This window comes from Canis lupus, chromosome 18 (assembly GCF_003254725.2).
Source record: "Canis lupus dingo isolate Sandy chromosome 18, ASM325472v2, whole genome shotgun sequence".
NCBI lineage: Eukaryota > Metazoa > Chordata > Mammalia > Carnivora > Canidae > Canis > Canis lupus.
Window position 1 is genome coordinate 55,734,117 of NC_064260.1, and position 13,538 is coordinate 55,747,654.

Genomic DNA, 13,538 nt, shown 5'->3' on the forward strand with positions numbered 1-13,538 from the left:
CAGGTGTGGACCAGATTCACCAAGACCAGGTGAGGCCCAGGTGGTGACCAGTCACCAGGTCTGGGTAAGGAACAGGTAAGGACCAGATTCACCAGGTCCGGGGGAGGCCCCGGTGGGGACCAGAGTCGCCAGGTCCGGGTGAGACCCAGGTGGCAACCACACTCAGCAGGTCCAGGTGAGGCCAAGCTGAGGACCAGTGTCACCAGGGCCAGGTGAGGCCCAGATGGGGACCAGAGTCACCATGTCCAGGTGAGGCCAGAAGGACACCACAGGTACCAGCTCCAGGTGAGGTCCATGTGCAAACCAGAGTCACCCGGTCCAAGTGAGGCCCAGGAGGGGACCAGAGTCACCAGGTCAAGGAGCGGCTCAGAAGGGGACCAGAATCCCCTGGTCCAGGTGAGGCCCAGGTGTGGAACAGATTAACCAGGTCCCAATGACACCCAGATGAAGACCAGAGTGACCAAGTCAAGGTGTGGCCCAGATGGTGATCAGAGTCACCAGGTTCAGGTGAGGCCAAGAAGGGGACCACGGTGAACCTGATGTGGGAACTAGAGCCACCAGGTCCAGGTGAGCCCAGGTGGGAAACAGATTCACCAGGTCCGGGTGAGGCCCAGGTGGGGAACACAGTCACTGGATCCAGGTGAGGCACAGGTGGGGAACACAGTCACCAGGTCCAGGTAAGGCCAAGCAGAGGACCAGTGTCACCAGGGCCAGGTGAGGCCCAGATGGGGACCGGAGTCACCAGGTACAGATGAGGCTAGAAGGAAACAAGGGACACAAGGTCCAGGTGAGGTCCTGGTGGGAGCCAGACTCACCAGGTCCAGGTGAGGCCATGGTGAAGATCAGAGTCACCAGTTCCGTTGAGGCCCAGGTGGGGCCAGAGTCACCAGGTACAGAAGAGGTCAAAGTGAGGACCAGAGTTACGAGGTCCAGGTGAGTCCCAGTGAGGAATAGAGTAACCATGTCCCGATGATGCCCAGGTAGGGACAGAGTCACCAGGTCCAGATGAGGCCCTGGTGGGGAGCATATTCACTAGGTCCAGGTGAGGCCCAGTTGAGGACCAGAGTCACCAGGTCAGGGTGAGGCCCAGAGGGATTCCAGAGTCATCATGTCCAGGTGAGGCTCAGGTGTGGAACAGAGTAACCGGGTCCCAATGATGCCCAGGTGAGGACCAGAGTCACCAGGTCTGGGTGAGGCCTAGATAGGATCAGAGTCACCAGTTCCAGGTGAGGCCCGAAGGAGTCCACAGCAGTCAGGTCCAGGTGGGGCCCAGGTGGGGCCCAAAGTCACCAGGACTGGGTGAGGCCAGATGGGGACCAGATTTACCAGGTCCAGGATTTAGAGTTAGGGTTAGGGTTTAGGCTTTAGGGATTAGGGCTGGAGGGACTCCATCCCTGGTCTCCAGGGTCACACCCGGGCTGAAGGCGGCGCTCAACTGCTGGGCCACCAGGGCCGCCCCCCCAATTTCTTTTTTTTTGTGTGTGTGTGTAAGATTTTATTAATTTATTCATGAGAATACACAGAGAGGAGAGAGAGAGAGAGAGAGAGAGGCAGAGACACAGGCAGAGGGAGAAGCAGGCTCCACGCAGGGAGCCCGACGTGGGACTTGATCCCGGGTCTCCAGGATCACGCCCTGGCAGAAGGCGGCGCCAAACCGCCGAGCCACCGGGTCTGCCCCCCAGTTCCTTAACAGCTGCGCCCGCATACAGTCACCAGGCCTTCTCAAGCTGTGGCTGGACCGCCACGCACGCGGTTTCTTGACTGACTCCCAGAGTATCTAAGCAAGTTTCAATCGCCCACTAGGGAGTGGGCGGGGTCCCTGGGCCACGTTAAGATGCAACTGGCGCGTTCACATCACTCTGAAAATAGCTTTGAAACTGACGAACCGGGATCCTGGGCTGCTCACTCCGCAGGCCTCGGGAGCGGGCGTCAAAGCCAGGTTTTGCGGTCGTCTCGCCTCAGCTGCGACCCGGCGACCACAATTACAGGTGCTCGGTAGGGACCCTTCCGTGCCCGACAACCCGGAAGTGCCTGACCACGCCTACCCACTGCGCCTGCGCGAGGCGCCCCTCCCGCGAGCGAGGAGACTGGCGCTGGGCCTGCCGGGAGGCTCGTCGCGCCTGCGCGGAGGGCCCCTGGCGTGCTGCGTCGTTACTTTTGAAACGAGTGGCGGGGAACTTCCGTTGGAGGCTGTGGCGTCGCCGTCCGCCGGGTAGCAGCGCGCTCCCTCGTCTCTAGGCCTGGCCATGGCGCTGCAGCTCTCCCGGGAGCAAGGCATCACCCTGCGCGGGAGCGCCGAAATCGTGGCCGAGTTCTTCTGTAAGTCCCCCTTGCGCAGGCCAGAGGGCGGGGAGAGCTGAGGCCAGGCCGCCCTGGAGGCCCGGCCCGGCCACGGAGGCGGAGGCGGGGTCGGGGTCGGCTCTCTTTGCTCCAGCGCCCGCCGGGCTGGAGAATCTAATCTAGGAGGAGGCGGATGCAGGCGCCACCCCCGGGCGCCTCGCTCCTGGTGGAGCAGGAAGCCCAGGTGCTGCCGAGGCCTGCCTGGCGCTGCGGCCCCTCCACCAGCAGCCTTGCTTTATTTTTTTTTTAAATTTTTTTAATTAATTAATTAATTAATGATAGAGAGAGAGAGAGAGAGGCAGAAACACAGGCAGAGGGAGAAGCAGGCTCCATGCACCGGGAGCCCGACGTGGGACTCGATCCCGGGTCTCCAGGATCGCGCCCTGGGCCAAAGGCAGGCGCTAAACCGCTGCGCCACCAGGGATCCCAGCAGCCTTGCTTTAAACGGCGGATCCGACACGCTTCCCAGCCCGCCCCAGCCCCACGCCTACGCCCACCCCGAGCGGGGTGGGGCCCCAGTATATCTTGAATAGCCCTTCCACCAAGCTTTGATCCCGGTACTGACGGCGATGGACTAGATTTAGGAAACTCTGTCCTGGACCAGGCCATGTTTGTACCCTCTGATGGAATCTGGTAGGAGAAGAGGAGGGAAAAGTGAGGGAGAGGCTTGCTTTGGAACATTGGACCGGTTAATCAGTTGCTAATCCAGACGCAAAAGCCTATTTCGACACCCTGTGATCACATAACCTGAATTGGGGCTTGCATTACCGTGAGCTTGTAGTTCTACTTTGACACTAGGTTAATGCAGGTTGGCATTTTTAGTTCCGCATAAACGCAGGTATCGTGTTCTTTTTACTTAGAAGCAACATTTTTAAGGATTTTCAGTGGCACTTTTCACTTACTCTGCTTTCAGCAAGACACCCACAAATGCACGTTTAGGCTTTTTCAGTTTGATACCAGGAATGAAACCGCAGCCACATCTAAATAGGTTTTATTTTCCAGAGTTGCAAAGTGAAAATGACTTTAACATTCCTTTTGTTTTCAGCATTTGGCATCAACAGCATTTTATATCAGCGTGGCATATATCCATCTGAAACCTTTACCAGAGTGCAGAAATACGGACTCACCTTGCTTGTAACAACTGATCCTGAGCTCATGAAATACCTAAATAATGTAGTGGAACAACTGAAAGGTATTTAATTGTTGAAAACCATTTTGAGTTTTGCAGGCTTTCTTGGACCCGTACTTTCTGGCATCTTGGTGTTCATTTTTCAGCGCTATACAAAGAGGTGTAAAACACTGCAATTTCAAATACAGTGATTCTCAATCGGAAGGAAGCAAATAATAAGTTGAAAGAAAGTCCACTCTTCCCTACCACATTTTGAGTGGGCTAAATACTTTGATGTTAGAAATCTGATCTGGCTTCACAAAACAATCTCTATCAACTCCCTTTGAAGTGATTTTTGCAGTTCGTGTAGCCAGGTGGAACAAGTTGGAATTTTACATAACTATGATGATGTTTATTATTGGAGAGAAATCCACTATATATTTTTAACATGATATATTTTCTATAGCTGCCTAGAGTTTAAAACCATCATTATTTTAAGATAAAATGAAATTGAATCCAGCCTGGGAACTAAACTTAAAAAAAAAAAAAAATACTACTAATAGAGTACCCAATAAAGTTTTTTAATGTCTTACTGTCTTCAATTGTCTTTGTTAAAATCCTGCCTGTAAGTTAGCCATTTCTATCTGAACACTCACTGTTTTTTCTTAGCTCAAGAAATTACTGAATACTTGTTGAATGAATACTTGTTCTCCATCTATTCTTTTTTTCCCCCCATCTTTTTCTCTACTTAGGATTCTCACTTCTAATTTTTCTGTGTTATAGGATGTTTCTCCCTGGCTCCTCATTTGACCTTCCAAAACTAGTTCCCAAAAAAATTACAGTAATTTTTTTTTTAATTCCTGAGTCATATATATATTTTCTGTTTCAAGGGGCTTTATTTTTTAAATTCTATTAATCATATTTTTATCATCTTCAGGGCTAAATCACCCAGGGCTATACTCAGATTACTTAGCCTGAAACATAGAAGTAACTAAGAATCTATGTCACCTTAATTTGATGAAGAAGCAAGCCCTGCCTAAGCTACTGATTTTAGGTTGTCTCCTTTAAGACTACACTGATGACATTTCACCTCAGTTGTATGTGAGTTGTATGTGAATTAAACCTTCCGATTTAATTTGTCCCTTTTAGTTAGAATGGAGGAATTGCTCTTCTTAGAGGCAAATTGTTCGATCTCTTTGAATCCCCATCACTCTAGCCTTCCTAAGGACTTTACCCTAGTTCTTCTCTGGTATTTCTGACTTCTTTGTTTTGAGATATTTTCATTGGTTTCATCTGTCTTCAGTTTTAAAAGAAAAAAATTTCCACACACCCCAGATCTTTAAGTGACTACCCAATCTCTTCCTTTTCAGAGCAAAATTGAGAAAAAGCTGATTTTTGTCAAGGGGTCAGCAAGACTGACCGCCCATATCCAGCAAGTGGCCTATTTTTGTACTACCTGCAAACTAAGAATATTTTCAGATTTTTAAAAGCTAGTTTTTAAAAGACTACACAAGAGACCTAGGTGGCCCACAAGCCCTAAATATTACAAGATTGTTTTTGTCTCTTGAAAAAAAACAACTGTGTATTCTTGAGTATATTATCCCAAGTTCCAAGATTAATTCAGGGCTCATTATGAGGCCCTCTTATTATAATCTCTAAGATGATTTCTGACACATACATAACTTCACTAACAATCTTTGTGTAGTTGACTCACAAGCATACATCCAACCCAAGTCTTCTCTTTGCTCATATAGTAAGTGGCTCCCTTGATATCCACATGTGGCTATCCTAGTGATACTTGAAAACTAAATGTAAGGGGGTCCTGGCTGGCTCAGTCAGTAGAGCATGCAACTCTTGATCTTGGGTTGTTAGTTCCAGCTCCACATTGGGTGTGGATATTACTTAGAAATAAAACCTTAGGGCAGCCCGGGTGGCTCAGCGGTTTAGCGCTGCCTTCAGCCCAGGGCATGATCCCGAAGACCTGGGATCGAGTCCCACATCAGGCTCCTGCATGGAGCCAGCTTCTCCCTCTGCCTGTGTCTCTGCCTCTCTCTCTCTCTCTCTCTCTCTCTCTCTCTGTCTCTCATGAATAAATACATAAAATCTTAAAAAAAAATGAAGAAAAAGAAAACCTTTAAAAAAAACTGTAAGCATCATGTCTCATTTCCATTCTCTTTCTCTCAGTGAACGGATCAACCTTCCAACCAGTGGTATAAACCAGAAAGTTGGGAACTATCCCTGAGTATTTCCTCTTCCTTAGTTTCATTAGTATCCAATAAATCTTAACAATTTTAACCACGAAATCTCTGGACTCTACCTATACTTATCTATCTCTACCAATTTATCCTTCTATAAGCCTTCAGTACCTCTTGCTTGAGGTAATCATTTAGCATCCCTAGATCCTCTCTTCCACTCTACTTTCCACACATCGCAGGCAAAAGTATAGTCTGAAATATAAGTTTAATCACATCACACCCTATACAAAGTAATGACTTCCCTGGTTCTTGAAGTATAAGTTCTTTAATTTAGTCCATGTGGCCTTGTGTGGTCTGACCCCTATGTATCTTGTACAAACCGACCTTGTTCATTCTCCCTTTGTATTACCCTTTCAATCCTCTGGTCAGATACTTTTCGCTTTTCAGTATTTAAGACCTGTACATTTTCTGTATCCTTTTGCATATTTAATGGTATTTATTTAGAATTGAAGTCGAGTGAGAATTCCCGGAGTCAGATTTTCCTATATTCTCTCATTGGATCACATACTGTACCTTCTTAGCATTTATTACAATTAAAATTTTACATTTATTACTGCAGTGATTAGGTTAATGCTCATCTTCTGCAGTTTACCTTGGATTAGAGTATACTGCATGTTCACTACTCTGTCCTTAGCATTCAGTATCTGGTACAGATACTGAGAATTGAAAAACAGGAGCTAGGTTATTATGAGGCAAGTTTTCTGTACAGGTTGGAGGAGTTCCAAAATACCAGTGGTAGGAATTTGCTAAGGATAGAAAGTGAGACCTGGGAAGAGAGTTACTTTGTAATGCAGTGAACCAAAAAAGATGCCTTGTTATGCATTGCAGATTGGTTATACAAGTGTTCAGTTCAGAAACTGGTGGTAGTCATCTCAAATATTGAAAGCGGTGAAGTCCTTGAAAGGTGGCAGTTTGATATTGAGTGCGACAAGACTGCAAAAGATGACAAGTAAGTATGAATTAAATTGCTTCCACTTTCATAGATTTTTTTTTCCCAAACTTGTTTTCTTGAGTAAATGAGTTCTAACTATATTGAAATAGTTTTGTATAAGGTAGTTTGTTTCTAAATATGTTAGATTCGATCTTTCATCTCCCGTGGAGAAGAATTAGACTCACAAACTGTGCTCACAAAAGAGTTGTGCCTATTATGGACTTGTATAGTGTACTTTTAACATAATTGCCCTTAGTCTAAAATCCATAAATTTCAACCTTTAGTATTTATGGTGCTATATGTAAGCTACACATGATATATTAGGTGGGCCATTTAATGAATTGTGTCAAGGTACTTTTAACCGTGAAGTATTATCCTAGACTTTCTACTAGCTTATTTTGCAGCTCTACTGTATTTCATTTAATGCTATGAACTTCCTAAGACACTCTTAACTGAAGTTCTTAGGTCCTCTGGATGGGAAATGTCCCTCATTATATGCTAATTCTTAGCATTGTCCTAGGCATGCTTACCTGTAAACTCAGAACTCTCTCATAATGAAATGTAGTTCCTGAAGCCTTTGGTCTATTTTAGAAAGTGTTTAATTATAAAAATAACTTGATATAACATCTTATTTGAAGCACTACAGAATTAGACATTTAGGTATTACTAAAAATGCCAAAATGATTATGCCAATTAAAGATCTTAGGTACTACTTGTTATCTTTGTTTTACAATATGCTGAATGTTTCCTGACTTGAAGCACTTGGCAGGTTTTCTAGTCATCTGTTATTTAATGACCTGATACTAAGAAAGTGATACTAAGAAAGTGAGACCTGGGAAGAGACTGGAAGAGCAGTCTTAAATACTGGAATAATAAATGAAATTATAATCGTTTTTTTAAAAACTCCTTTTGAATGCATTACTTAATTTGAGTTTTGAAGCATTTAATCAAACAATCTTACCAGTGTTTTAAATAACTTGTTAAAACTTAAAATGAATCAACTCATTTGGTTTCCTCGGTAGCACACCCAGAGAAAAGTCTCAGAAGGCTATCCAGGATGAGATCCGCTCCGTAATCCGACAGATCACAGCTACCGTGACGTTTCTGCCACTGTTGGAAGTCTCTTGTAAGTATTATATGACTTCACGTTGGTTCAGATTTGTTGTGGAAAGACTAAGCTATTACTTTAAGAACAGTTTTGTTGAATTTTTTTCTTAATTATCCATGTCATGGTATACAAGTGAGAAAAACGTCATGAATCTAAAGTAATGCTGGTTGCATTTTATTTACAAGTGCTGAAAAGGGAAAGAATGAAAGTTTTCTACAGTATTCCTGAATATTTTGATGTAATTTCTTCCATTTTATTTTCTACACATTTCCTTGTATATAATTAAGACTTACAGGTATAACTGTGTCTTTCTTTTCTAGCTTAGTTACTCCTTGATTCATCAGATATACCCTAAATGCCTACTGTATGCCTGACACGGTACTGGGCATTGGGATACAATGGTCACAGAACCAAGATGTTCTCTTTCTCTGGCTTAGATTCATGCTGTCTCATGATTAATTATATACTTTCTGCAAATATCTTTAATGGCTTTTCTCTTTGAAGAAAAAAAAAAGTTTTTCTTTTTCGAGTTTTTCATTAAGTAAAAAGGAGTACAGTATTTTCTGTACTAAAATTTCCATTGAAGAAAAGCAATTAGCTAATATAACTGATTAGAGATCAAGCTAAACTAGCTTTTCTGACATGATAGGTGGCTCATATGTGAGGGAGACAGGAAGGATAGTTGTACCTTTCAAAAAATAATTGTACTTTAATGATCTTATCCCCAATTCAGGTTCATTTGACCTACTGATTTATACAGACAAAGATTTGGTTGTACCTGAAAAATGGGAAGAGTCGGGACCACAGTTTATTACCAATTCTGAGGAAGTCCGTCTTCGTTCATTTACTACTACTATCCACAAAGTAAATAGCATGGTGGCCTATAAAATTCCCACGAATGACTGAGGATGAGATAAGGACAGTGATGTACTTGTAGTTCTCAGATGCAGTTTTCCTGAAACCAAGTCAACTATAGTTGATAAATTTTGTTTCACTGGTTAATTTTTAGACTGGGAAAACTTAACATTATACATCTATTGAACTGTGCATAATTGTTCCATTTTTTTGTTACCTGTATGACTTTATACAGGGTTGGCATAAATTATTGCATGTTGTTCAAAAGGGAACTAGCAGATCACATCAGCATTGTTGTCAATTCCTTGAAAGTGGTAACTGTAGATGGATAACTTTTGCCATAAAGCTAAATGCCTTCTTAAATCAGACCTTTTGGTCAAGTACTTTGACTCTGGAATATAGGCAGGGAGATATTAAATGTAAAATACAGTAAAAGAAGTCTGAATATTGAGAGTCTTTGTTTAGATTCTGAAATTATCTAATGATAATCTGCAAGTAATGAAAAATTGCTCATAATAGGTCTCTGCCATTTATTTTATTTGTATATTTTCCATATTGAAAACATTTCCAATTATTTGATTTTAATTTGTTGTAGAACTCGAACCTACAAAGCTATGTATATTGCCACTGTTTAAATTCCTGTGATACAGAACTCTTAAATTTTTTTTATGTTTTATAAAATCAAGCTTTAAATCATGGTGAAATAAAGTTAAATATGTATGTTTAAAATTTGTCTTAAAATATGTTTATATTGGTGTGGTATTAACACATACAATAGAATGGATTCAGTATAGCAAATAATATCTTGTGCCTACCAAGGCCTAAAGATACAAACTTGAATAAATCTGGAGGTACTTTCAATTTAGTGGACAAGCTTTGATTATATCCCTTTAATCTTATAACCTTAGACTTAAAATAAGCATCATTCTCTGTATAAAATAATACATGTCATTTGGAATTAATTGATTTTAGCATATAGTGCACTGTAGAACTTTTCTATGCTCTTATCCTTATTGCCAGGCTAGCTTATTTTTTAAGGATCAGTTTAAGGCAAACTTCTGAAGTCTTTTCTAATCTCTATTCTAAATGTTACCTTGTTTTGTAATTAAGTGCTTAGTATCAGACACTGTTCTAAGTTTTTTATATGAGTTAACTCATTAACCTTCACTATAAAGTAAAAACACATAGCCTGTATCACTCATTCAGAAATTACAAAGTGAGCACCTGTAAAAGTGCCAAGTATTAGGATGAATGAAACAAAGTCCTGGTTTTTCTGAAGCTTGAGATATGGAGAGGAAAATAGATGGCAAGCTTCCAGGCAGTTACTACACAGGTTTATCTCATTATGTATTTGTCTTTGTTTTTTCGCCTGAGTAATCTGATCTCTCTGATCCAGTTGCCTGCTTGTTAAGAATAAAGGGCAATTCTCTCATTGCAAGACAAATAAGTGCCAGTATTTGATGACAGGTATAGTGAATGCTATTGTGAAAGCCCATTGCCTTGAGAATTGTTGAAGCTATCTAATTGAGGTCCACCCACATGTCTTTTTCCTGAATAAGAAAAGTAGTTCTGCAGAAATGAAAAAGATGTTGAATTAAAGTATGGTCAAGAGTCTGGTTTTCCAAACATGAGGTATGTTACAAAGCGGACACTAGCAAGATTAAAACATTTAAATTCTGGGCTGTTAAACTGTGGGAGGAGCCATGATGTCCTTGGACAGATGAATGAATAAGGAATATGTGAGATCTATAGATAGGTAGGTAGATAGATAGATGATAGATAGATAGATAGATAGATAGATAGATAGATAGATAGATAGATCTTGCCATTTGCAAAGACTGGGATAGAACTAGAGGGTATCATGTTAATTGAAATAAGTCAGGAAAGAAAATTACCATATGGTTTCACTCCTATGTGGAATTAAGCAAAACAGATGGACGTCTGGGAAGGGAAGGAAAACTAAAGAAGATGAAAACAGAGAGGGAGGAAAAAAGGTACTCAATCATAGGAAACAAATAGGGTCACAGGATGGGAGGAGGTTGGGGAAATAGGGTAGCTGGGGGATGGGCATGAAGGAGGGCAGGTGATGTCATGAGCACTGGGTGTTATATCCAACACCTCTTAAATTCTACCTCTGAAACTAGTAATACACTATATGTTAATTAATTGAATTTAAAATAAATTCTTCAAAAAACATCAAAAAAATAAATTCTGGGCTGTTTGTAACCTCTAAACATGAAACATTAGGTTGAGAAGGAAAGCAGAACTGGAAGTTCAGTAAAAATATGAAGAGTTAAAAATTCTGGTCCTACTTTTGGGACAAAAGTTTGAAATTCTTTTTAGAAAGCAGTAACTGCTTTAGGAAACACTAAATGCCTCTGCTAAATAACCAGAAATAATGTGGTTATTCCCTGAAAAACGTTCACCAGTAGCAACTTTAATAGATCACTGATAATACTTAAATTTCTGTCAGTTGTTTTTATTCGCCAAATAAAACAATCCTAATATTACCACTTATAATTTGTGGCTTATAACACTAGTGACTCCTACTAGTACATATATTGGAGTTGAGTCGGAGCCAAGCTATGAGCTTTATTGGCAAAGCTCAATTGGAAAAGCTTTGGCCTATGGCCCCAACTAAACTTGTCCTGCCCTCTTTTCCTATACCTTGAAGTCCACCTTAAGAGGAAGATATTTAAACCAACAGATGCAAGAATTGCGAATGACCTATGAACAGTTAGTATTATATGTAATGATAAATCACTAAATTCTACTCCTGAAACCAATATTACACTATATGTTAACTAAGATTTAAATAAAAATTTGGAAGAAAAAAAAAGCCCTACATGACTTCCACACCATGTTAGAGAAACGAAGATTCTAAGAGAGTCTGATGGGCCTGCCCTGGACTCTTGACTCAGCTTTGCTTACCATAGGTAGAGGAATGGAAACATGTTCCGGCTGGGCCTATCAGGGTCTGAAATAGAGCTCCAGAAGGGACTGAACCACATGTCTCCAGGATTCTTCTCCCAGTGTCATCAATTGAAGAGAGGAGTCAAGCCTCCATGGGAATTCACACAGAGGTGTGTAATAGTCTCATGTATTAATTGGCTTTTGCAGCAAACAACCATAGAATAACAATTTTTTTTTTCCTGGAAGTCTGTGGGTTACCTGGAGTGCTTGTCTTCTTCTCATGCAAGTCTGCAGGGCACATGTCTCGTTCTTTCATTGACGGGGCAATGCCTCACCAGGACTCTTAAAGCTTATCTTCAGAACTTTCACACTGACATTTTTGCCCATATTCCACTGATGCAGGTAAGTCTTAAGGCTAAGCCAAACTTCAGTGGGGCCAGAAAGTACACTCTTCCCATGGACTTGAGGAGAGGGCTGTGTGAAAATCTGATGAAAATGATATTATACAGGAAAGATCAGAATACCTAAATAATGCCACACTGTAACTCGTTTTCCACCAGATGTCACTAATGCTACAATATTCAAATTAAGGTGAACTTTTAACTTTAATATTCAGCTTTTCCTATTGGAAATTAACAATGGGATTTCTGGCTACAAAAATAAAAAGACATCAGAGGAAGAAAACACAGCACCTATATTGGCTAAGTAATATTTAATTTTCCTGCTTTAGTGCACAAGTAGAATAGCAGGATCAATGGATTCACAAACAGCTCTACATTTTTTGAACTTTAGATGGTCTCTTCTGTCCATGATCAAGAAGCTCATTTGGCTCCTCAGCAAGCACATCAAAAGAAGTGTTTCTTCATCTTTCCTAATGGCTCCTACCCTTTTACATCCTTTTAGCAATTGAATGTCCATAACAAATTACTTTCCATTAACTACTTTATAAAACTCCAGGTTTCTTTGGGAGCATTATATTTACACTGTCCTCAGATGACTTTAACCAATTAATGGCAGGAACCAAAAGACAGAGGACTTAATCCTGTAACTTATCTATATTGTTCAAGGAATAAATCAAGTATGAATTTGTGAGCAGTGGTGAAACACTTTCCCAACCAGTCAAAAGCATTGTTCATTAAATAACCTGTTACTCTTTAGGGAATTAATTTTTTGCTAAAGTTGTAAATAATAATATCTTTATCTTTTTTATTAAATATGTAAAGTTCTGTTTTAAGTTATTTTTGTTCAGTGTAACCAGTGTGTTGGAATAACTATGGAATAGAAATGCTGCTAAATTTCAAATTTTATTAGTTACATCTTCTTAGAGCAGATCTGTATTTTTTATTTTTTAAATTTATTTTTTATTGGAGTTCAATTTGCCAACATAAAGCATAACACCCAGTGCTCATCCCTTCAAGTGCCCCCCTCAGTGCACGTCACCCAGTCACCCCATCCCCCACCCCCTCCCCTTCCACTACCCCTTGTTCGTTTCCCAGAGTTAGGAGTCTCTAAGAGCATATCTTTATTTATTTATTTATTTATTTTTATTGGTGTTCAATTTACTAACATACAGAATAACCCCCAGTGCCCGTCACCCATTCACTCCCACCCCCCGCCCTCCTCCCCTTCTACCACCCCTAGTTCGTTTCCCAGAGTTAGCAGTCTTTACGTTCTGTCTCCCTTTCTGATATTTCCCACACATTTAAGAGCATATCTTTAAAGATCTTTCCATTCTTCATGATTATGGCTTTGAAAGCCAGCAGCATTAACTGATGCTTTTTTTTTTTTTTTTTTTAAATCTAGTTGGGAAAGCTACTTAATCTTCATTAGAGTTGACAATCATCTTCCAATCTGGCAAAAATATTGTAGCCTTAGCAACAAAACTATTAGAAAAAGCTTAGAGAGGAAAATATCAAGAATTTACCCACTGATTACACAAGTCAGTTTATGTTACCATTTCACCTATTTTTGTGCTCTTACCATTTGATCTCTTTTTATACTAGAGAAACCTAATTTCATTTATTTGTA

General features: G+C 41.2%; 2 protein-coding genes across 2 annotated transcripts in view; both read left to right on the forward strand.

Annotated features, from left to right (window-relative positions):
* The first annotated feature begins 2,121 nt into the window (after window positions 1–2,121).
* MAD2L1 (mitotic arrest deficient 2 like 1) lies at window positions 2,122–9,326 on the forward strand. The gene is made up of 5 exons (XM_025445901.3): window positions 2,122–2,319; window positions 3,386–3,532; window positions 6,532–6,652; window positions 7,657–7,760; window positions 8,476–9,326. Exons 1-5 carry the CDS (start codon window positions 2,247–2,249, stop codon window positions 8,646–8,648), a joined length of 618 nt encoding a protein of 205 aa, XP_025301686.1. The 5' UTR covers window positions 2,122–2,246; the 3' UTR covers window positions 8,649–9,326.
* A 150-nt stretch (window positions 9,327–9,476) lies between these two features.
* The window catches only part of LOC112659451 (rho GTPase-activating protein 20-like), a 51,100-nt gene continuing 47,038 nt past the window's right edge, over window positions 9,477–13,538 (forward strand). Inside the window, exon 1 of the mRNA XM_049096222.1 lies at window positions 9,477–11,680. The gene's annotated coding sequence lies outside the window, so the exon portion shown is untranslated. The remainder of the gene's footprint in view (window positions 11,681–13,538) is intronic.

Coding starts and splice junctions, on each gene's coding strand:
- MAD2L1 (XM_025445901.3), top strand. CDS start 2,247: ATGGCGCTGCAGCTCTCCCGGGAGCAAGGCATCACCCTGCGCGGGAGC. Junction 2,320..3,385: donor AATCGTGGCCGAGTTCTTCT/GTAAGTCCCCCT, acceptor TTTTGTTTTCAG/CATTTGGCATCAACAGCATT. Junction 7,761..8,475: donor GCCACTGTTGGAAGTCTCTT/GTAAGTATTATA, acceptor TCCCCAATTCAG/GTTCATTTGACCTACTGATT.